Raw genomic sequence first — 26,301 nt, 5'->3', positions numbered from 1 at the left:
CTGCGTCTCGGCACTCTGTGTCTGAGCCGAGTCTCTCTGTAGTCCTTCTAATTGCCGTCCAAAATACTCATAAATATTTGATGCGGTGGAGATCCCACCAGATATCACTGTTTCCAAGAAGACTCCGCTAAGGTAAGAGACTTCAAAGATTGTGTCAAGAAAATGTGTCAAATGTGTTTCAAGAAAAGCACTGAAAGGGAATATTTGAAAGTGGGAAAAAGGTGGAACTGTTTGATGTATATAGAGAAGCAAAAAAACAAGTCCAATGCAGAAGAGTCTTTCTGTACTGTACTGTGGTACTCACCAACCCCCTCCCAACCCTGACCTATGGTGGGCAGTCATATCTCACGGGACTAGTGTCAATGCAGCCTTGTGTTACGTCTGAGTACCAATTGATTTCTACAATGACACATAGCCCTGTGCTACCATTATGTGGCCTGAGTAATCTACTCAATCCATTAAACTCCAGTCCTTCTTAATCAAGCTCTCATATGGCACCAGAAAGGTGCATTTTGCCAATTTTCCACAGATAATGGCAAAGAAGATTCAATACGTTTAAAAAATGTGAATTTCTGTCCAATGGGAAGGTGCATTTTGGGATGTAGGGCCATGATTTTGAATTCCTCATACCAGCCTATAAGCCAACAGGATGCCTTTTGGATTTTAAGGCTATAAAGTTGAATTAACCGTGGACCAAAGGCTTGACAAAATGCTGCTATCATACACACAAAAAAAATGGAAAGGTTCCTATTTCATTAACTCAGGTTCCTTAAGGCGACTCAATCAGGTCACACAATGGAGGTTGCTGTTAACACAGGAAATGGATTCTCTCCCGCACCACTGATGTGATGATAGTGGATCAAGCAAAGCGAGGCAGAGCAAAACGTGGACTAGACAGCTCCAGTCACAATTCATTTTCCTGATGCAGATACACCTTGCAGTCAGTCTCTTCAATGTTGAACCACTAAAACAAAACAAAAAAATGAGAATGTCACAAACAATAAGGCGCGTGTGTGCTCATGACCTCCAGGATAACAACAAATAGGCAGGTGTTTGAGGACCCACACAAAATCTGATGACAGAATAAGATCTTTCCCTGGCTTTGCTTCTTGTTTTGACAGGGGGGAAAATATAGACAACAATAAAAAGCAGCATTGCTCTGAAATACTTTACGTGTAAAATATTGTACAGCTAAGAAGCAAGAGCAAAAAGCTACATTTTCTTTACTGCTTTCAACAGAATCTGACCGTGTCAGCAGTTATAGAACCTATTCCAAGACCTTTATGTTAAATACATCACTGCCAACTCTTATTGCCTCGGCACATTCATCCAGGGTGGCTTTAGATCAAAAGACAATATAGCTGGATAATACACTGGAGCTAATTACCAGCAGCTATTAAAAGCATAGCTAATTCCAGATGTATATGACAGGGGTAAGGGCATGTAAACCACCAGGAGGAAGAATAATAGAGCCAACAGGTGTTATGAATCAAATGGTTTCCATGTTCAGCCATGACCTTCTCTTTGAATCCATGCATGGATTCCTGTTATGATGAATCCCTACAAACAAGAAAATAGCATTAAAACGTCCTCGCAGATGCTTTATTGCTGTCCTTTTCATTAAAAATCCATTAAGCAGCCGAGCCACTACTCATTCTGGGGTCATGTTTTGGAGAGGAACAGTACAGGTCGACATGTTGCTTCCGCTTTCTAACAGGGAAAAAGAAATGCTAGAATCACCTTTCATCCTTTCAGTATTAATTTTAGATCTTTTTTTTTTTTTAAGGTTTATTTTTGGGCTTTTTCTAGCTTTAGAGACAGGACAGTGGATAGAGTCAGATATCAGGGAGAGAGAGAGAGAGTGGGGAATGACATACGGGAAAGGAGCCACAGGTCTGATTTGAACCTCGGCCGCCCGCTTGAAGGACTATAGCCTCCCTACCTGGGGCGCGCGCACTAACCACACGGCTACCGGCGCCCCCTTAGATCTCTTTGTTGATGTTACAACAGAAGCTAATTGAAAAATCTCGACTACAGGTCCAATTAAAATACTTTTCTTTACTCAGGTCACTAAATGAGCACTGACAAATCTCCTTTACATGTGCGGCAAACTTTAGAGAATAGATTTCATATGGCAACATTTTTCAAGTTCAATACTTCTAATGTAGCCTCCCGACTTCAATTAACCCCTCCGTAATACAACATCAACAAATCTGATTATAATCCACTACTAAAGCAATTTTCAAGGCTTTTTACCAAGTATTTCAGTCCAAATATTCATCAACCTCCTGAAAAAGATCTTTGAGGCTAGATTGTGGAACAGATAAAGGAATCAGAAAAATCATCCTGTTTCACCAAGATGATAGATAGATAGATAGATAGATACTTTATTGATCCCGAGGGAAATTCAAAGCATCCAGTAGCAGGTTACAAAGACGTACATGACATGAAACCAATACAATACAATACCAATACATAACAGATCTCCCCAAATTGCTGTGATTTGTTTCCCAATCGCAGGATGTGAAGAATAGCTCGTTACGTTGTGTGTCTTTCTCAGTTTTCTTTGTGTGATTTCTTCTGAAAGAGAGTCAGGTTCAGTGGGTCACATTTGAGGCGTCACATTTTCGCGGAAAACCCCCTCTAGCTCCAAGAAAAAACCAGCCTCCATAGCACATCATCGCTTACACCGAGTTTAGAAACAAACTATCTAATAAAACCCTGATTATATCTGTGTGTTCGGGTAATTACTTTTCATGACATTCCCCCCCTTAAGAGGTGGCAAAAAAGTCTGCGCTGACCTGCCAAATTACCGCTGTAATGCCTCCCTCTCCAATTAGCACCCAAAAGATCACCTCCCGGGCTGATGATGGCACGCACTATTGACAAATAAACCTTGGGAAACAAACTTCATGACTCAAACCGAAACAAGAGCATGACTCTCTGTTTCATAGCTAGGGAACCGGCTTAAGGAGTCTGTCTATATGCATCATCAGAAGAGGAGAAGGTGATAAGACAGACTGAAGCGGTTGCCTGGAGGATGTTTAGGCATTTGCCTTAAAAGAGCAGTAAAATGTTTGTGTGTTAAAGGGTATGTGAGGGCTTAATTTGCCGGCTGCTTAGTGCTAGAGGTTAATACATCAACAAAGCTTCTAGTTATATGAGTCATGCATCATCAGAGCAGCTCTCTAATATTGACAAATATGTTGGACGTAAGCTATAACCTTGAATTCTGTCTTTACAAGTCTATCTATACTGTAGCCCAAGAGGCAAAATAAATTATTCACACAGTGTCCATTAATATTTGGCTTCCAACACGACAATCTAGGTACTTGTCTATTTAGTTAAGATCAACAACTAAACAACGAGTTCAGAGCGATCCTGCTCCTTGCGCATGCATCTCTCAGAATTCAACTGATCTTCAAGGAAAGATAGTCCCAGTATGCTGATATTTTAGTGCATGGAGGAGAAACAAGAAAGCTAAGTTTTATAATGCATGCCTTCCTGCGTGTGATGTCTCCATGGTATAGTCAAAGCCCCTGAATTTCCTCTCCCGGCTCTCATTAAGGCAGCGGTGTCAGGCACTGGCAGAGAAGAAGGACGATTTTATCAATGGTTTAATTAATCATCAAAACTCTCCCCCTTCACACATTTCTCTCCCGATCATTCTCCTTGTGTAACTCTCATCTTTCTGCTTCTTTTTCCAAAGCCTCACACACATATTCTCAGAGAGAGAGACACACACACACACCTGCTCTTTTTTCAATGTACTGCAACACAAGTAGCCTTGTCCTTTCTCTCAGTTTCTTTAACTTGCTCCCTTCCAGACCAGCAGGCAGCATTAAAAAAACAAAAAAAGTCCCCAAAAGCAATGTCACCACTATTCAAGAGGCATCGCGTTCTGGGCATTAGCACCACAAAAGGATAACTGTCTCTCAGCCTGCATAGAACTGAGAGAGAGAGAGAGAGAGAGAGATAGAGAGATAATAGCCTAGTTCAACAGATAAGCTCTTGCCTCCTTCTTTTAAGTCTTTCAGTCTCCAACATGCTTTAAGCGCACGGAGCAGGGCGAATTAAGGCTTCAGTGTTTGGCAGGACAGAGCAGACCTTCACATTAGAGATCTAAGATTGCATGCTTTGAACCTGCTTTTGTTCCAGAGTCTCTCGCAGGGTGAAACAAGACTAAATAAAGACGAGAAAACATCTGCGCTGATTCATCTCTTACCTGGTGTTGAGGCTCAAAGCTGGACAGAGAAGCAGTAAGCAAATAGCTTGGATGAATTTCATTCTCACACTCCCGTCTCCTCTCTCCCTTCTCAGATGCTTTTTTGCCTTTCCCCCGCGTCTCTCTCCCCGCTCTCTAGCTCTCCCACTGGCTGCCTGGGTTTTTTAGTGCTCTCTCTCATACACACACACACATACCCAGACACACATGCGGCGAGGCAGACAGATGCAACACAGTGGCTCAGCGAGAGAGGGAGGATCTCTGGCTTTAAATAACACAGGGACACGGACCGACTTGCTAATGGAAAGGAGCGGGTGGGGCTGAAATCAAGAGAGGGAGATGTGGGAGTGATATGATGTCAGCACCCGTGCAGCTTCAGCTATTGGTGAGAAGCGTTCTTGCCGTTTTTGAAGGTGCTGCTTGCTCCGCCAACACACCTCTTCATTCATCTCATGCTGCCTGTTTACTATCTGCAGTGTGATAGGTGGAGATGCAGCAAAACAGTTAGAGCAGACATCAAGCAGCCCAAACTCAAGGGGTTAACAGTTAAGAGTCACAGTTCAGTTAAAGCAGACACTAATAGATTTAAAGTGTAATTAGCAGTGAAGCTCTGTACTTAAAAGAGAAAGCAAGGTTAGGTTGTTGAGTGGGGGAAAAAAAAATCAATTACCTTCAGCACGAGAACAAATCCCAAACTAATTGAAATAATAAACTCTGGTGCCAACTATAATTCTAATTTGTCTCTCTTTGTTCGTTTTCTTTATTAGGGTAAAAGATTTTCCTTTCTAGATAAATGATGTATCCAATTACTTAGAAGCAAATAAGTTTAGGTTTTTTTTCAAGCTACAATTGGATGAAGAGGGAAAGTTTTAAAATGTTAAAACTTAGTAGAATTAGTATTTCAAAAACATAATGATATCTGTCATTTTCAGAATTTCCCACTGAACTCATAATATAAAATTATATACAGGCAGAGTTTACAGATCATGAGCAGCTCTGAGAAGTTACAAAAAGCATGGAGATAACTGAGGAGATATCCTCTTATACCAAATGATTAAACTACAGAGAATAATCCAAATTATAAATACACACTGATGTAAATTGTTGTTTTTAAAAAGAAAAAGAGCAATCTTGCAAGTTAAACTAAAACTATTTTTTAAAATTAAATTAAAGCGTATGAAAAGTGTTTTTGAAATCACATTAAACTAAATCACTTCACTACAAACATTAAAATTAAATCCAATATTACCTTTACATTCTGCTCATTTATTGGCTGTCTTGTTCGTAGAGTTGGGTCACTTTCTGGTGATAGCGCAATGAACGAGCAATTAATACATACATAACAAAAATCATCAGCCTTTAAAAATGTCAGGAATTAATTTCTTGCATGAAGTAATGACATCCTCCAATCACATGGCCTGCCCTGTGAATCTCTTTAAAATCCGAGGTTATCCTTGTAAAAGAAAGAAAAGCTCAAGAACAAAATGTTGAGGACAGAGGGGATGTTCTAAGTGAGACTCTAAGCCATGTAATACAGGTAGAATATTAAGCAGTCCGTACAAAAGGTGGAGGTCACACACCAGAGGCATGATAAATGATTTCCATTACAGCTTTAATAGAGTTTGGAGTATATTGTATCCCACTATAGTCCTAACCTATTTTCCATACTGAAAGATTTCCACCCATTTACTTGCTCTAATTGGAAGTTCATGCATGGAAACCCATGGTGACCAGATGTAATGAGTCTGCTAGACCGCAGCTCACCACGGTTACCAGGGCGAGCATCCTCATTGGACCTCCGTAATCTGTCTCAATCATGGACCACGTCAGCCAGAAACTTGTAGTCCCAGTGCTGCGAGCCAACCTGTTGATCGTCTCACCATAATGAAGAATAATTACAATGAAATGAGACTGCATTGTTGATATTATGCAAGATTACATTTGGAAAAATCCCCACAGCTAAGCGTGATGTCATACCGATTGATTTGTACATTTATTACGATTGTTTCATTTGAATTTTGATCATGCCAAAAGTGGGTTGCTCCTTTTTAGTCAGAGCCAAGATCCCTTTCATGTTTTCTATGAATTCTGCAAAGGCAAAAACACGTCTTTGCCTCTAGTTTATTTATGCAACAGCTACACAACAAAACAGAGTCTAAATAACTTTAGGGGACTTTTTTCGCCGCATGTTTTCTTTCATTAAAACAGTTTTGCTATCAGAAAAGACACACTGCTCAGTGCCAGTTGAGCATTGGACATAACATGACTACAGATGTTAAGTGAATCCAGTTGCTTTCCCACAATCTGAGTCACTCACAAGCACAGTATTCCAACTGAGTTACTTGCTTTTACTAAAAAATTTAAAAGCCTGCTGTGGAGCTCTGCAAGGCCTATTAGAAACATTATTTTAAGTGCATATTTATCTTCTTGCACTTCCTCCTATCATTTCTTAATGCCTGTAAGCAAAAGTAAAAGTCAAAAACATCCCCCGAGTGATGCAACAAAAAAACTAATGCAGTCACTTTTTAATATTTGGCTTTAAAGTGGAAATAAAAAAGGTCTCAGCCTTTCATTATGTTGGAGGACTTTTTTCACTAAGTGGACATTTTGACTGGTTCTTACTTCTCCAAAAGGGTTATGTCTGGGCCTAGGTCTGAGGGACAAGACTTTAGGGAACTTAAGGTTAGACTAACAGTTGCACTTGGTCAGACATTTTCAGTTGGTAGACAAGTGGGCTAAATCAGGCCAGGTAATTACCTCAATCCGGCCCAGTATTGATGTCCATCCATCCATTATCTATACCACTGATCCTGTTGCACATTGCGGGGGGGGGAACTAGAGAGGATCCCAGCTGTTATCGAGAGAGGGTAGAAACATAGTGACAGACAACCATCAACCATTTATGCTGAGTATCTTGCCTATGGGGCAGTTTAGAGTCTCTACTAGGCATGTCTTTGGACTGTGGTAGGAGCGCTGAGGTAAAGAAGAGATCCAAAAAGATCCTACAGGGTCAGACAAAAGGAGAATATGCAAACTCCACACATCATATTCCAACCACAAGCCTGCATGTTGTGAGGCAACAGTGCTAACTATTTAACTATAGTGACTACCCCATAAACCATTGGTTCCTAACCTTTTCTTGGGAATCTAAGTGTGACCACCTCAAAGCAGAAGAGAAGCATCGCAGCCCCTAGGTAGGAACTAGTGCCTTAAGCACTGCATGTCATCCTATTGTTTTCTGTAGTTTCTTACAATAATGGATGTTACCTAGCCTGCTTTCGTTGCACCTCTTCAGGGCTAATGTCGGTATATTTTTAATGCATCGTTTGACTATTAGAAGATCATTATTTTACAAGTAAGCAATTAAACCCATTTCTTAGTTATGTGTGTTGCTAAGCATATCATATTAAAACATTTCAACCCAAGCTGTTCATGTACATGGTCTTTAAAACAAGAATCTAATGTTCTAATCTAATTCATTATTGCCTTCTAAGGTATTTCAAGAAGCCTGCAATAATGTGTTTTTTATCATGTCTTATTAGTCCATCATACTGTATGAAAAAGGCAATCAAAAGAGTCTTGCTTTGCCTTACCATATTGCCAGAGTTTATTTGTGGGGGGATATTGGTGTTGTAGAATGTGTAATGTCACTTTAGGGTCCTCACAAGACTAGAAGTATGGATATGTGTATCCCAGGCTTCAAAAGAATTTCTAAGCGGTAGGAAAAGGCAGAGCTTTCCTGCCAGCTGTCAAACTATAGAAGGCATGGTCAACACAGCTTTGAAGGCATATACTCTTCAGCTGAATCCAGCAGCATACATCCTGTTGTTTTCTTTTTAAACCCATTATTTATTCATGAAAGGTTTCTGCTGCGTACCGTACAGATTCTCATATTTAGAAGAATCCTGAATCAATGTTCGACAATGTGACCAATGTAAGCATTTTGACAGTGGAGAAGCCAAGACAAATACTGTTTCCCTGTATGTAGCTACACTGTGCAAACTGGGTTAAGTGCTTTGCTAAAAAGCACAAAGTTATTCGCTCTTGAGGGATTTCACATCGTGACTCAATCGCATTTTCCTAGTCCAGATCTCCTCTCCTTTTTTTCCCTCCTGGTCACAAGCTGCTGTCTTTACCTTCAGGCTGATTCAGTCTCTGCAGGCAACGCTTCCACTTCTCTGCAATAACATATCCAAGGACAAAGATATTGACTGACAGTTGCCCAAGTACATCTAGATATCGTGATTCTGAGGAGCCAAAATAATGGGCTGTCAGCACGTTGTTCCCGAATGTTTTCGTTCTGCAAAGATGCATCTCATTCCTTTTCTGCTCTTCTTCTGCATGAATGTTAAGTTCAAGAAGATAAGTTAGTAAAACTGAAATCTCCATAGTCTATTATGCATGTTTACAGAGTGGTTGTGCTACAAGGAGGAGAAAAAAAACCCTACCATTTCCTCGCATAAATTTCCATCCTCAACATCTACAGTGCCATTCAACATTTGTGTGGAGAGAAAACAAAAAAAGGCAGAAGTCTGGCAGTAAAGCCCAAGCTTAAGGCACTTCGCTGTCAGTCGGTTCATGGATAGAGTATGGAAATGTGCTTTCACACAACTGCTGCTGCTGAAATAAGCTCTGAACATCATGTCTGGAATGTTTAATCTGTCAACATACGTGCAGAACAAATGAACAGAGATGCTGGAAAAAAACAATTTGAATGTCACAAAATGCAAATACTCCAAACTGATGACGTTGGTCAGTAGTTATCTGTTATCTGTGGAAAAGGAGGTATAGTACTGCAAACATCTGTTACATAATGAATCAGTTATCCAACAGATACCTGTCACATCCAATGAAAATGAGCAGCTGTCTGATATTCTGCACAAAGTAAAATAGAGTTCAAGTTTAAACCTTTAACACCGGAACCCTTCAAAAGGTGATTGTTTTAAAGTTCTAGCTACATCCGGTCAAGTTTTGTACCTGGAGAAAAAAGTAGACTGAAAGAATGTGATTAAGAATTACAGATTGGGCTGTACAACAAAGGTTACAAACTGACCTCTAAAAGAGCTGAATTGTTGTTGTTGTCGTTTTCAATTCAAGAGCAAAAGAACAACAGGCTTGTTGAGTCGACAACTGCTGAGAAAATGGGGCTTTTCATCACACTAGATGTTCATCGCTCTTCACCAGCTTGTTGCTAACTTGCATGCACGCACACACACGCGTCTGCCACTATGTCTATGTTCCAACCCAACACTGGTAATACCATCACTTGACATTTTTAACACCTTTATATGCTGCCCCACCCTGATTCTCAGTGCTGTACAACTTTTTTTGCCCATGTTACAGAAACATCATGTTGTAGAAACATTCCCTTGGTGGTAAGGTCATTTTGCAGGATAGTTAGTATTGTTCTTGCATATTTGGAAATTGAATTATTCCTTAATTCTCCAGGAAACCCTCTGGGCTTCCTCAGACAGAGTCCTGGAGGTCCAATACCCAGCATAATAAAGTATTTGTTAGGTAGAGCATCTTCAGATAATCCAAGTCAATCCCACAAAACCCGCTCACAACAACTACAGTAACAATTAAATCATGTCAACATCCTTTCAACACCTTTAAAGAAGACTCATTCTATTGTGCTCCTGCTGAATCAGGCACTGAATCCTAAAGCGAGCAATAAAACAGGTACTGAAGAGTTGACGACTTCCCTCTACAAAAAAATAAAGAGTAATGGCCCGTGGATGCCTGAAGTTATGTGACAGCGACTCTTTCCTTAACATCCTAAAAACACGTCCAAAGCTAAATTCAACCCTACAGAAGATGCCAAGGCTCAGACACCAAAACAAATCAGTAATTTCAGGAAAAACTTTGAAAACTGCTGCTTAACCAAATACTACATGTCCAGTAATTAGTGTTTCTGAAATGATAACTGATCCTTAAGGTAGAGGCCTGGATCAGAAAAAAACCTACTACGAACCGGTTGATGGCCTGGTTTTAAAGTTATGAACAGGTTTACTGTGGTTTTACTTCCTACCCTGCATACTCTGTTTAGCGTCTTCAATCTTGCAAGACTTTAGCTTTGATCTTTTACCTCTCATGAGAGTCACGTGAGCTAAGGGGGATTGCCAGTAAACGTAATTTAGCTCATAAGGGAAAAAAAATAGTTTTAAATCTCTGCAGTGATTTACAGATCTCTAGCTCAGAAATGAATTAATGTGAAACTATGGAGGAAGAGAAACTTCCAGAAAGCTCACCACCTGTAAGCTTTTTAAAAAGTGATTAAATACAACAACAGTATCTCACCTATTGCGATGGCAATGCACAACCTGTGCTAGGATGCTCACATTAGATAGCAGTAGCCCAAGCAGACCCAAACGTTCAACACTTTCTCCGGCCACAACTTGCTGAAGTCCTGGCGTTTAAAGTTGGTTTGGTTAAAGTTTACAACCTAATGCTGTATTTAGGAATTAATTAATTTGAGTGTAGTTATAGGAAGACGAGTGCAGCAACTTTACAGTACAGAGTATACCAAAAATATTAATCAATGAAATACAAAGTTTAACATTAACTGTTTAATGCAGAGCCGTTGTCAATCACAACGGATGCCTGAACGTCATGTGCATTTCATAAGTGACAGAGTAATTATGAAAGTAGAAAAATGATGTCTTGACTTTTGTTACATTATTTCATCCTCATAGTTAAGTTGGCTATAATTTTGGCAATTTGGGGGAGTAAAATACTTTGTTTTGAGCGTAAGCAAAGTTTTAAAAAGCCCACAGCGTGAGATGTAAAGAGGCGCTGAGATTTCTGTGTTGGGAACTAAACCTCAGCTTCCTGTCAAAGTGAGACGATGAGCTTGAGTGTGTAATAAAGACGTCACATTATAAACATAATGACATCATATTTGTGCGCTAAGGCTACTGTCTTGTCCACTGGAAAAGTAATACACACAAGGACATTTTATTTTGAAATGACACACTGGCTTTTATGTTTTTTGGATTAATTTAACAATTCCATCTGTAGAATCGTTCTATATTTTTATGAATCTCCCTGAATTGGATTGCGGCTCTAATCGAATTAGGAAATACAATTGCATCAGTTTCATAAGCTGTTTGACGGTGAGCTAACAATTTCATCACATCTGTTCTTACAGCACCAAACCCAAGCTGACCAAGGTGCTACAAGAGTAGAACAATCAAGTTAGAAACAGGGCGCCCACAATCGAAGGCAAGAAGCCAGGACACCCACATATAAAGCTGGTAAACTGGCAAGACACCCACACAGAGCGGGAAGAGGATGCCAGGACACCCACTTTTACTTTCAACACAGCAGCAGGACATCCGCCTTTGGTGGAAAAGCAGAGATTTGTATGATTGCAGAGTGTGCAGGATGTTCTTCTAAAACCCTGCCCAGTTCAAACCAGTGAGAAAAACCTCAGTCATTGTGGTCCAGCTTTGTTCACTCCAATGCATTGAAATGTTCCAGAAAGAGCCCGGGAGCCAGAGCCTTGGCCTTAAACCATGGTGATGCAGCCACTGGAGAGGAGCATTTGTGCGGGATTGTGCTGCAGTTTATTGTGATTCTGTTGGCTTGTTAGCCAGTGAGCTACTTACCCAGCATCCTTAGAGTGAAGGCGAATACTGCTAAACTGCTTTCTCCACAAATTATTCACCCAAGTGAGAGTTCTAAGAAGACTATTATTAATTAAGGTAATTATGTATACTCAAGTATAATTAGGTGCAGATTATACTTTACATTGCAGGGCTTTAGTTTATAATCTTACTGAGCAGAAATTAAGACCTACACCAGCAACATTGTATGTATCTAAGAGTGCAAGTGGAGGGGCCCAGACGATAAGAGATGTGACATATTTCTGGGATTAAAGGAAAGATTACTGCTACTGAGAAGAGCTAGATAAACAGAGTATTTAACCTGAATGTGGATGTATTTTTTTTTAAGTGTGTAAAGAATATTCAGGAAAGCATGATGGGTATTATATGTATCATACATCTTCAACATGCTTGTTTGCTTTCATTCATTAAACATAAAAACATAAAATAGTATATTCAGCTGAAGTGGCATTAGGATTGCAAAATAATGTTCAAACATCATCTTTGTTTGACAAGGGCGGCTGTGGCTCAGTTGGTAGAGTCGGTCACCTCTCAACCAGAAGGTTGGGGGTTTGACACTTAACCCCAAGTTGCTCCTTCTGCTTCATCAGTGGCGTATGAATGTGTATGAATGGGATTATTTACTTCTGATGAAGTAGGGGTGACATGCGATGTAAAAGTGCTATGAGTAGTCAGAAGAGTAGAAAGGTGCTATACAAGCTCAAGTCCATTAACCATTAACCATGGAGCCTCTTAAATCTGCTTCAGCCCCAAAACTTACATTTCTGCCGATATGACATGATGATAGGATGGTGCCAAGTTTGCTAAGTATTCAGGTGATCTAAAGCCATAGACCGTACTCCAATACAGTAGGCAGTGGAATGCACCTTTAACATTTTAATATTTCAATAAATATTGCATGCTTTTGTTTAAAATTATTTGTTGGGCTTTTTATTACTTTATTGGATAGGACAGTTGAAGAGAGAAAGGAAACGCCAGGAGGAGGGAATGGGAGATGACATGCAGCAAAGGCCAATGGTCGGACTCGAACCCACAGCTGCTGCAAACAAAACCACAGCCTCTGTACATTGGGCCTGTGACATAAACCAGCAGGCTATCAGCAATCTCATAAATATTGCATGCTTTACATTAAGTTGTAGTTTTCTTATATCCAACAATGAATAAGTATATTCTGTTTTTAGTCTACAACTGCCTGCTTGCCCTTCTTGATAAGCTAGACATTTTTATTGGTTATATCTTTGACAATATAGACATTCAATGGCAAAACCCTGCAAATTCAGCATTTTATTACGGGGGTATTTTTGTCTATTCACTAGTAATATCTGTTGTTGAGGACAGATATGCATAATTTACATTTTAACCCAGGCAGTCTAAGGGGAGGGAATGAAATTGATGGTCAGAAGAATGAATACAAATAAGATTAAATAAAACTGCATGTTAATTAAAACACCATCCCATTTCTCTTTTAGGAATTAAAAGCTGCATTGCACTGTAGAGAGCTTACATGGACATTTTAATTGTCCATCCCCGTGGCACTTTGTTTTTTTCCCAGAGAAAATTGAAAGAAAAAAAACAGCTTTATGAACTTTTCAATAACTTTGAGAAAATATATATTGGTATCAACACCACCAAAAAGTACTTCAAACTCATTACATATCGGCAAAATACAGTATCATGCATGCAGAGTTGGCAGTTTCCAATAACAACTAACTTCATGTCCAAGGACTTGTGATTCAAAGACAAGTAGAGACAGCCTTTGACCGTGATATACTTGATAGTGACTGCACTGTACATGCAATAGCTCCAGGTAAAGAATCTATTCATTAGCAGATCTATCGACGTATAGATTTCTTTTTTCTCTAACATCAGCAGCTTTGCCATGTTGTTCACCCCCAGGTTTTATGTTCCAACATTTGTCTGCCCTATATTCAATGGGTTTTGTACCATTACAGGACCATTTGTGGGACTTATTTTCACCATTTTAGCCTCCCTTGCTTTCAAAAAGCAGGCTTTGGCCTTTACAGGATGACCCCACAGGACAAGTACAAGGCTGTAGGTGAAATACTGTTTATGAAGACCATTGTTCTGAGAGGCTTGTAATGCTAGCTCTGCCATAAAGAAGAATTGCTAAAAGCCTGTATAAAAAGGTCACAGTAGTGTTAAGGCAGTTGTATTGTACATGCCATGTTTTGGCACAAGATATACTGAAGCTGTAGCATAATCAGTTTAATGTGACGCTTCATCTTAAAGACGCATTAAAGTGAATATAGTGCATCCATAAAATACATGTTTTTCTTTGCAATTTTGGTATTTCCTACGGGCTATGGTTTTTCAGTTTGCATGTTGAAACGCTAACTTGCATTTCTAATTTCAAAATGTAAAATAGCAGACAGACAGCAGGATTCTCATCTGTCACGCCCTGAAATAGAAATTGGAGTTGTTTCATAGACGGAGAATAGTAAGATTGAATTTTGGAATGCATATAATATTGATTTGAGCACCCACTTCACACTGGAATGAGGTGTCCCTCTTTGTAGGGCCACTGTAGGAGCCAAAAGTGAAAATAAAACCACTCAGCTTCTCATTCAATCCAAGTTACTGGTACGGTATCTACACTGTGCTGAGCCATCCCATGCCTGAGTGTCCCTAATACATTATTTGAGAGCAGCTGGAACAATGATGTACTACAAGAATGCAAACCGAATACTCTGACGTGAGAGGATGAACCATGCTCATAATTCAGAGGCCGTCTGCTTTTCAAGCTCACTGATGGATTTGTACTTCCATCTTCAGGAAGTTCCTTAAACTGCAAGTAATGTATCTCCACTGAGCACAGCAGCAAACCTCAGGAACAACATGTCACTGGATGAAAATGCATGCAGTACAGCTTCAAATAGGTAAAAAAAAAAAAAAAAATTCATTATGCCGTGCATGTGGTTCATGTCATTGTATTCATGGTTTAGTTGTATTCTGGAACTGCTGAAGCCTCTCAAATAGGTAGTGAAGCATCTTAAAATCTTGCATAGTTGCTTCTGTTTCACAGCTGCTGCATGACCTGGATTAACAAAATGCTGTAGAGAGAGTACTATTCACAGAAGTATGCTGCTGTTTTGTGGCATCTGTGCCCCTTTATACTATAGTGGCACACACTCTTTTTAGTATTGTGCTGAATTCTTTTGATGTTCTGTTTAAATTAAAGTGCTGGAATGAATCATGAATGTTTAAGAAAGGTTCATCTTTCCTTTGGATCTTGCAGAAAACAGTTTTTGTAATAATTATGCAACATTCATGTAGAGAAGGCCTGCATGATATGAAAAAAATATGCAATATACTGTATGTTATCACTGTATGATATTGCTGTAACTATATGAAATGCGATACACAAAATTATAGCGAGATTAGAGTATAGCTTTTAATCACAGTTTTGTGATTGTCCAGCTGTTGTTCCTCATGTTTGACACAATACCTGTGTTTGCAGCACAGATGCAGACAGATGCAAGTAAACATGGAACTTCAGTGTTAAGGTCTATATTGCATATATCTAAACACGTTATTAGTAGCACTGTATTTTTTATCTTTCCATTCATCGTAAAGTTCCACATGGTGAAGAGAAAGTCATGGGAAAAGAAGGAGAGCAGGCACAGCACATACAAATCACAGGGATGCACAGTCAAAGGGGGGATACACATGAAGAGCTGCAGTAGGGATTCACACTGCAACACTGGCCACGAGTCAGCCAGCCGCAGCGTCAGCCAAGAGGACATAAACATGCAGGTTTATCTCTGCATCTCGGAGCCAGCCACACCACTTGACAAAATGATAAAGACTGACAAAGTGCAGCTGTGCCAACAGTGGGGAAAGATAAAGACTCAGCCGATGGGAGCCAGCAGCTATAACCAGCACAACAGAGTTAAAATGCTGCAGTGACTTTAATGTGTTATTGTTTTGGTCACATTCTGTTGTCTATGATATAATGGACACCACGGTAAATGTGTCTACTGGGGGGATTTGTTCAGAGGGAACAAAAGAAACTGGACTACAATGGTTCAACTCTTTATCATCTTAACATTTGTGTATATGGCCTGCAGTCTAGTGCAGTATTTAAACATTACTATTAAAGTCACTTCTTTGACTACAAATAATCAAACTTTCCACAAACCCGCATATAGTCAGGAGGGCTGCTGAAACATTGCACAGTACTTAATTCACTTATATCAGTATGTCCTTATATTTAAATGTGATACAATGTCTTTATAAATCCCATCCATCATCATAATCTAATGATGCAGAGGCTATCGTAACTTTGCATGATAAGGATGTTATATTTAAAAAAGACCATTAAATATGATGAATAAGTAATGATTCACTTTATAAATTAAGTGCCACCTGGACCAATCACAACATTCATATGCTGCTTGCACGACATCAAGGTCAAAGGGAAACAGATCATTCATCATAACGACTTTTGTGGTGCAGGTGGACTACTACAAAGAGCAGTCTTGAGGTGGGAGACAATGGCCACAACAATGACCTCTAATTCTAAGGCAATAACATTCATTTCTTTAAATGTTACTTAAAGGCTTTATATGCAATTTTTTTGATCCAGCAGGTGTCGCCCTTGAGCACCAGCATGAAACCAAAACAACTCGCGCTGCATTGTTGTGTTAGCATGCTAATGCTAGCGATCATTATTATGCTCGTATCTTCACACTGCATGTAAATTTACCCGAAATGACCGTGATCTAGAAAAGCTTACGGGACATTCAATGAAGCAGTGAGTACAGTATGTTATTCTTCTTTTCTCTAGTCCCTCAATTAAACAACTTTTATACGTGAGGGGAGGAGTCAGCCGGCCGTCCCGGCGATATAAACAAACTGAAGATAGGTCCCGGAAAACTCGGAAAACATCACAGACAGTGGGACTCAGGTGTTACACCCATTGTAGTTATTTTCAGAGGATATACTTGATTTCTATTATATTTAAGTGTGGAAAATCGCATATTAAGCCTTTAAGTATAGTAAGTAGAGTAATAGTAAGTGTAGAATAGTATAGTAAGTAAATAGAAAGTAGACCGAACATGTCATCATTTGCCTTTGTGTTTCTAATACAGATGCACCGATCCACTTTTGTTCAGTTCTGATCCGATTCCGATACTTTTATTATCATAGCTAATAGTGTTATTGTTGTTCTTGGTACTATGTGTAAGGCCACATAAAGCTGTTGTAAATCCGGCATTGCATTGCGCTGGCTTCACATACAAACAGGAGGCAGCAACAACTGTAAGGTTTTCAAATTAAATGTTTTAAACTGAAATGTAAAAGTTGTACATTGATCATATAGGAGCTGTTCCATCTTGTCTGAACATCATGATGGAGACGATTTGTGTCTTAAAATTCAGTCTGAATGTCTTGAAAGTGAGACTGTACGAGCTGAGAACGTTTGAAGTGCCCGACCACCTGTCTTGATCAGTGACGTGGATTGGCGCCGTCAGTCCGATATCCGATAAATTGCATCAATATCTGACCCGATACCGACAGAAGATCGGCTCGGTCCCATCTCTAGTTTTTAAATCATTTGAATTTTTTTTTTTACATTTGTTAAGAAATGTCTGTATTAACGATTCTTAATGTAATTCATCAGAGCACAGTCACTGAAAATACATGTTTACATGTGTTTAACCTCTTCAATAAATACACTTCATTATTAGAATGTGTTTATAAAGTGCTTTTAATCGAAGTGTTCTAGATTAAAAGTAAAATCATAAATGATCTTTTATAAGAAATCAGTTTTTGTATGACTGAACAAAGAAGATAAAACATTTTTCTCTGTAACTTCAGCGACACATTTTGTTCCAGTTATAAATATGTATTTCCTTTCCTTTACCTTGTTATTAAAAACTGATTCAGTCTTCTGTAGGTTATTTCAACATAACCCGATGACAACAAATATGACTGAAAACTGACAACAACAAGCAGAGGATGTTTGCGCTCATTAAAATGAAATGACAAATTGAATGTTGGATATATGTTGACCAGAGGTTCCAAACCTTTATTTCCTGGAACCCACACATGAAAAAGTGATACCTGTGCTTATAAAAAACCCTGAGATCTCTGACACCAGCATGTTGGGAAACAATGCTCTACACCATTGTGACTTGTTTTTTTTTGCATGTTGTCTGTTGAGCTGCAAGAATGAAATACAAAAATGCAAATATCTGTATGTTTCCAGACACCAATTTAACCTTTTGCATTCAATTTAACATGTTCCAATGAAATTCCTCTGCGCCAATATTAATAGAAAATGGGAAGAAAACAAAAATGTGACCCTTAGCCCAAGACACAACAAGCTTTATTCAGCGGTACAACAGCCTGCACTGATTTGTTTGCATACAAGATAATAACCAGAGCTAAACACATTCATAACATAGAATATATTCTCACTGTGTTCTACAAGGCGCCGTGCCAGAGGAGAGAATATGAAAATAAAAAGCTCTGCTTAGTCTGTCCTGACAACCTGCCCCTTGTATGGCTGTGACAGGCCCCAGTAAATTTGGACTCTTCCCTCCAGGGTCACACATATTCCAACTTTTCTAAAGGAAGGCAGGTCTCCGCCATGAGTAAGCCACAGGCCCATTTTCTGATGTATGTGGGGAGAGAACTCTTTTAAGAGCAAGCCGCCCTGGAGCAGCTGTCATGTAATTCAGCCAGCGTCAGATATCGATGGTGGTTTGTGAACTTCACTTCAGCCATGCTTTTTACAGAAGTGATGAGGCATTACAAAAAGGCTCTTTGTTCAAACTAAGTAGACAGAAAAGAAGAAGTCAGCAGTCCTGCCCACTCCATCACAACACTCTACTTTGTTCAGTCTCTGTTCAGCTCATGGAACACCAGGCAGCACTGTGAAGTGTGAGAGGTGAATTTTTCTACATTTAAACAACACAGTGTTGAACTGGCTCGTCTCGCAGTAAAAACAGGATTATTGTCTTTCTTTTAAAAGGAGAATAGGCCTGGAGAGAGAGCAGTTTATCACTTATGGTGTCAGTTATCTCACTAAAACTGCACTTTTGAAGGTTTAATGAAAAAAAATCAGATACTCTTTTCGTCTGTCCTTTATCTTTGCAGTTTATGAAGTGTCTAGATGATTCATCATTAGAGCTGGGACAGAGTCTTACTCATTTCATCTTTGCAGTTTGTGTGCAGTCTAAATCCCTTAGTAATGCAATTCAGTTGTAATGACTTACTTGATTTAACGTATTCGTTGTTGAAATGTTCTGAACATGATGCAATTCAGAGTTTCCATTTTCAATGAGCAGTGGATGGATATGGAGGTGATAACCAAGCAATTATCATATGTTCTTACATCAAGCTGGGACAAGTCTATACTGAATAGACTGTGAATGTGAAATGACCTAATCACTTGTCATGTCACATAGTGATATCATCCTATTCAATAAGGTCTGTCTGCAAGGCAATGGTGCAAGTGGCCACCAACACTACTCTGTTCTATTTCTTTAGATTTTTAGTAATGTAAGTGACATAGCTTTAGGGACTCTGACAGTCTGTCCACTTTGGTCTAAACACTTTGGAATGGCCTTGACATCTACCATCTAATGTGTCAAAGGATAGTCCCAACTTTCTTCAGAAATGGCCTTTTCTTTACAGGAGCACCATCATGGAAGCTCACATTTGGAGTCTTTGAGACAAATGTCAACATTTTGAGAATGTTTTCTTGTGCAGAAAATCATGTCCCTCTTAAGATAAATTGTAAAAGGTTTGGTGAGTCCTGTGACCTTGTTCACCTCAGCTTCAAATATTTTTGAAAAACAACATAAAATGATGCCTGTGTCTGAATTTCACTTTGGCTTTATAGAAATATGGACAACTCATTTCCACCTCCTTCAAATGTACGAAATCCAAGCCAAAATACTTCTGTGACAGGCGGCAAAAAATTGCTGTTCCTCTACTTCTGTTTGTCCTCCACTGTCCCTCCGATAAAGAACGCTGCAGGAGCCGCATTTGTCAACAGATTAAAAACTAATTCAAACTAAAGTTCTCCAAACACATGGACATAAGCATTAACTGTGATGACAGAAACCATATTTGAGAATAAATTATTAAATGTTTCTTTAATATACATGTACCTCAGCTAGTCAGCAGGGGGAGCTCTAAATCATTTTGTGTTCCTTCTCTCCTGATATGGCAGCATTGTCTCGGTGATATCACAGTGCCATTAGCTTACTACAACTTTGTTCAATTTAAACCTAACAAGGGTAAGGCAAGCATTGGCGTGGACTTCGGTTTTGTTTGTAATGCAACTCATGCATGCACTTCTTATACTTCTTACTCTATATGTCACATGGCATGTTATAGCACTATATTTACATATTGTCTGAGGAAAAGCCCCGGCCCAATAGTAAAATTTATTGACGTTATTGTACTTTAAATGACCATTATTAATTTGAAATCTTTTGTCTAGGATGTGTTGTATAACTTGCACTTGTACAATCTGAGTGTGTGTGTGTGTGCGTAGCTGACATCTGCATATGAATAATCAAACGTTTTTTCTATCACTTACATATAATCCCTGTAGGTTCGTCCTTACCTTCAGCAGAGGATAGATGTGTAATAATATCCTATTCAAGTTATGAGCACACAGTCTAGGAGACTAATGAGAACCATTAGGTGGCTGATTACTCTGAATGGTCATCTAATAACCACAGAATGAGGAGAAATTATCAAAGGGCCACGGTCACCATATGGTGAAAACTCTGTTCCCTCCTGACATCCCAGTATTCAAAGATGATGAAAGCCAGTCTCTGTACAGACTAATATACAGAACAGTTGTTCATAAAACTCTGGGGAAGTTTTTATATATGACACTAATTAAGATCCTTTTTTTTTTTTTTTTTTTAAGAATACAAGGCCTAAGCTATTCTGATATACCATACGTGGGTCAGAACCACTCCAATCTGAAGTTCAAATCTGTATCACAAACTGTTTGTTTTTTGCAAACTGTTTGCATGTAGAGTATGTGTTATATAAGTTATTCTACCACCCGATGTCCCTGACGCCCAGCCTCCACCATGTGGTTGGTTTTTCTGCCCAAGTTCCTAATCTCCACTGACACCTAAATGTGGACCCAGATGTACAGGGCCCACACCTTCTTCAGAATGTCATATTTGATACAAATCCTGTGTATGCTTTGATTTTGATATCCTTTATTAAAATTTGGGTTTACACTCTGTTATTTATAGAGACTTTACTTCTCACACCGAATCACACGCATGCACAAACAGGATCTGTGGACATGCATTGGTGGAGAGATGTCAGAGTGGGGCTGCTACACACTGCTAAGCAGAGGGCGCGCCAGAGCAGTTGGGGGTTGGTGTCTTGCTCAAGGGCACATCGACAGTGCTCGGGAAGTGCCCTGGCACCTCTCCAGCTACCAGACCAACTTCCAGATTTGGTCCGCACCAGGACTTGAGCCTGCGACCCTCCGGTTCCCAACCCAGGTCCCTATGGACTGAGCTACTGCCGCCCCCATCCTGTACAGACTTTTTGCATCTTTGTAAAACACCAAACAACACACGTGTGGGAAAAAAAATGCATCTAAATGCAGAGAACTTGCTGGACTGAGGTTGGAAAATTTTGAATACATTTCAGTGCACTGAGCCCAAACAGCATGTGTATTATTAAACCGAAGACTAAAATGATCGCAAATACACAAAATCGCTTCAGATTCTCTTGTATAAAGCAAGGTCACAGGAAACAGTCCATGACTGCCAAGCATGGAAGGTGGACACGGTTCACAGCTTACACAATTATACACACTTTGAACACAATCAGCTCCGTGCTCACTGGCATTATCCCTCATTTTAGGGACAGGTGTTCCCTTTCTTCTATATATTCCCTCACCGCAGCAGCAGAAGGAGAAGGAAAAAAAATCATCTTCAGCAGATGTGATACGCTCATCGTTTTCTCTCACATGGAGCCAAGCACCGTCAGCATCACGCCAGAGGAGTCGGTCTTTTTTTGGTGTTCTGAGGTTATGCACTGAATAAAACTGCATGCGTGTCTGCAAAAAAAGAAAGAATCAGCTGCGTGTAATTTATTAGGAGCAGAGTGGGATTTTTTTAGTGTCCAACTGTGCAGCTGGCAGCACTATTTCAAATGAAAATGAATGGGAAGACTGCTACTGAGTGAAATGAAGTATATGTGACTCTTCCTGCAACCAAATGTACCTTATGGGTACAAATAAAGTAACTTGAACCTGAACAACTGCTAAATAATTTAAAAAATCCCATTAGCAAAATAATGATGTGGGTTTACGGTGTGAAAAGTTTTACTCAGGCCATTTAAAAAGTTAAAAATGCTGCAAATTCAAATTATTCAGTGGACCACACAAACTTATCACAGATCTCTTAATAACACTTGAGATTAAGATCAATCATTTCCTCATTTATATCTATTTGTTAAATGTAAAGAGATGAGATGAGAGCAAGCCTAAAAAAATGCAGTGCAAGAAAAAAAATCCTTCCACACAGAGGTTGCCATAGCAACAGAAAAGGTACAAATGAAAAATTGTAGATGCAAAAAAAAAAAAAAACGTATTGTACATTATTTAAAAATGACCTCCTACAAGTCACCTGCAGTACCTTTACAGCCCTCAAGGGGGCCACATCTCACACTTTAGGCAAGGCATGTTTATTAATATAGCACATTTCAGCAACAAGGCAATTCAAAGAGCTTCACACAAGACATCAAAAGCATAATGGCAGAGAGAATAAGACATCTAAAGGAATCAATGCTGTTGGTGGTAATATGTTTTGTGTTGGATTTAATGGCTCTCTTTGTGGTTCTGTTTTGCTTTAGGCTTTTAGTGGTCAGCTGCTCATAAATTAACTTATTCTCACTCCACTGCTGGAAAAGCACAGCATCAATATTGAACTAAAAAAAACATGATTAAAAACCATTGTTGTAATTTCTACTGTTATCCACAAGGTGGTGCCCTTTCCTTTTATAAATATTCAGCAACAACAGCGAACTTAATTAGTTCTGTCAATAAAATTGTCCTTATTTTAAAATGAGGGGTTGCGACAGTAAGTCATTGTCTGACTGTTTTGATTAAAACTTGTTCATATTAACATTTAAAAAAGACAGATAATGAATGAGATTGAGTTTTTCTATCTGATCAAACTGTAAATAGGTGGCTTTTTTGTATGAATACCACCAATATAAGTAGCCTATTTACCTCAATTTCTATTTAAGATTTGAAAAAATACATAAATTATTTCAAATTTAGAGCAACATGTTTTTCACTCTGTGTTAAAAGAAAGATATTTGGGGGTTTTAGTTACAGTTTGACATTTTTGCTTACAGTTGAGTAATAGAGTGTTTTTTTTTCATGTTGAAAAACTAAACGTGTGTCTCAGTGCAAAATCCTGCAGTTTGTCGAGTGTTTTAAAGCATAAAAAACATGTTTACAGCCTGGTACAAAAAACGAAATAGGTCTGATTATGAAGCAGCAGGAGTAGTATTGTCATCACCGGAACATACAGAAGAGGGTGACGTCCCTCAGGCTTCTTGCATTACAGTCAATGGTGGCTCCATGTTTTTATAAAATAAGTGACTAAGGGAGTCACAGTTTGTTTGATTAGTTTGGACACACTGTCAACAACTTATTCGGACCAGATCACAGTCACATGTCTTGAGTCAGCGTGTCCCCTGAACGACGATGTCCGCTAATGAAAGATTCACTTTCATGCTCCTTTTGGCCAAACTGTGACTACTCATCAAACCTGACTGTTCATCAGGGGGCAATTTATCCATCCTAAGAAAACAAACTCACTTAAACATGTCTGCTGCCTTTAAAAAAAATAGACTGTGGGGAGTTCATTAAAAAATAGATACCTTACATTCTACCCATACCTTACACTTCAAGGATAAAACAAAGCCTTCAATGACCAATGTTGTGTGTTGAGATTCAGTTCATTAAACATCAGTCTCATTACTTTGTGCATATCTGGTTGCCAATCATCCGTTGACTTTTTATCCAGCTGCATTGTTTTCATTCTACACACATTCTTAGTCGCCATCTGTCAAAAACTGAATTATTGAGCAGCAGATCTACCGCTGTTTAACATTTGCTTTACCCGAATACCGACAGAGTCCTGGGAGGCCTGTCCTTGAGTTTTTTTTTTTTCTCTCCGAGCTTTGACACTGATAATCAGACACAACAGGAGAAACGATTGTGTTTTTCTTATTTGTCGAGCTGCGGTGTGTAAGAAGACTGTGAAACTATATTCACACAAATCACTACATCGTCCTCTCTTTTTATGCTCATCACTCAAGTGTCGGTGCATGTGAGTGATTATCTTACATGTGAGTGAGTGTCCTTGTAAGACGTTTTCTTCAACAGCATTAATGCTAATACTGCGCTAATTATCTATAGCCTGCTTGTTTTTATTGTGAAAATGTGCTGTTGTGATTCATGTCATTTTAAATGTGTGGCACCTAGGGTTAGGGTTATGTGAATTACTCTGTGGGTAAAACATTGTCAAATAGGTTGTGAGGCTAAAATTAGCTGTGATTGCACCACCAGCCTCTTGGTCCTCCTTGCAGATTAACACGTGTTGTTACTGTGGTTATTCGTTGCTCCAGTGGAGTGGTTATATGCCAGTTTTCCATCTCCTATAAGCCGCCATCTTTCCAGATAATTTTATCCAGGCAATAAGAGCAAGGAGAGCAGGCCCATTAAAACTGAGCTATGGCCCCGGCTAGTGGCCAGTGGTTGCATTACAGCTTAGACACAACATTTAACCAGCATTGTGGGCCTAAATTAATGACAAATATTCATTAGTATATAATTAAAGTAATATTGTGCTGAAGCTTTAAGCTTTAAGGAAATTTAACAAAATATAAAACAATTCAGACATGTCACCTTATGGAATCTATTTAAATTCTAGTAAAATATGTTGAAGAAAGATTTGGTGTAATTGGCTTTGTGTACAGACTGTTAATGCTATCGCCACAGCAAAACCAAGAAACAATATTAAAAACAAGACCTCAGGAAGATTTGAAAAGTTAGGGGATTTGATACAAACGGCAAGAAGGAGCCCAGATGAATGATTTACACACAAACAGCAGGAACTTCAAATCAATATTGTGATGCACTGGAGGCCGGTGTGAAGAGATTCAGTCTCTTTTTTCTGCAAGTTAAGAACTTTTGCTGCACCATTTTGACAATGAGACTAGATGGAAGAGCAAACACAAGGAGTTACATCTGCCAGGAAGTGAGCAGGAAATGAAGATGCAAAAATATTCTCAAAGACTGTCAGTGTTTTTCCCATCTGAAGGGGGAAAAAAACTCTTTAACTGCTAAATAAATATGCTTATCAAAGCTAAGATTGCATCAGAGATTAACCCAGATTTTTTTCGGGCAAATGCGTTGACAATGTTTTTGATTTATTATGGGGGTAATGATGGAGTCAAGGAGAATTAATATGACAGACTCAGACTTGCTCTCATTAAGTGGGAGAAACAGTCTTTGATGTTTGAGACGTCAGTTCATGCAGTCAGTAATGGAGGCAAATAAAACCCACGCACCCTCACAGATGTATTTCTGGTTATATTTATTGTATTCAGAGATGCATCTTGGGTAATAATCTTGATTTTCTGTCTCCTATTTCACACAACTTGACAAAAAATTGATTGTCAGCGATGAACAGGTAACCGCTACTTGTTTTAGAAAGCCCAATCTTTAACTTCCTGTCTTCTTAAGCTCAATGTGTAACTCTAACTGGGCTTCCTTTTCCTCATCATCATGATTTAACATGACATAAACAAGTCAAAATGACTCTTTAAGCCCTTGAGGCCGCCACGTGTACAGCTGAGTGCAGGCAGAGGAGCCTCTTTACAGATGACCACTCAGTCCATGAACTTTGCCAGGCTGCAGCAGTCTTCCTGTTGAGACTTAGAGAGGAGCTTCTGTGTGTATTTTAAGGAAAATAAACCCGGCAACATGTTAGCAGCAGCCTGAGAGACACTTAATACCAGATATAGCAGCTCTGAAAACACATTCGCAACACAGTTCTGGGTTAAATCCTCTCTGATCAGGCTTAATGGAAAAAAAAAATCCACCCTGAAACAGTTTAACAACAGCCAAGCAATCTGTGGCGAGGTTTCTTCAAATCCTTTATTTTCTTTAGCTATTATACTTGAGAATAGAGTCTACCACTTCACCTGCTACTGGATGGATGTAGAGTCAATTATATCCCTTTGCCCTCTTTGCAGTTATGGCTGTGGAATTAAAACTTCATCAGCAGTACATGTCAGCTATATTATGGTGCTGTTATAGCTCAGAAACCTCCTCAACTGAACTGCTAACATAAAGGATATTCACAGCTTTTAGAGCGATTCAGAGGTATAAAAATGGAATTTGTGATAATG

The 26,301-nt window shown here is 39.2% G+C and overlaps 1 protein-coding gene across 1 annotated transcript in view; it reads right to left on the bottom strand.

Moving 5' to 3' along the window:
• Positions 1-4,491, bottom strand: part of luzp2 (leucine zipper protein 2) — a 180,516-nt gene extending 176,025 nt beyond the window's left edge. The window contains exon 1 of the mRNA XM_061064183.1: positions 4,226-4,491. Within this exon, the coding sequence (XP_060920166.1) occupies positions 4,226-4,287 (62 nt within the window). The 5' untranslated portion in view covers positions 4,288-4,491. The remainder of the gene's footprint in view (positions 1-4,225) is intronic.
• Between the last annotated feature and the right edge of the window lie 21,810 nt (positions 4,492-26,301).

Source organism: Labrus mixtus, chromosome 1 (assembly GCF_963584025.1).
Source record: "Labrus mixtus chromosome 1, fLabMix1.1, whole genome shotgun sequence".
Taxonomy (NCBI): domain Eukaryota; kingdom Metazoa; phylum Chordata; class Actinopteri; order Labriformes; family Labridae; genus Labrus; species Labrus mixtus.
The sequence above is the reverse complement of the archived record's forward strand: the minus strand, read 5'-3'. Positions and strand labels throughout refer to the sequence as shown.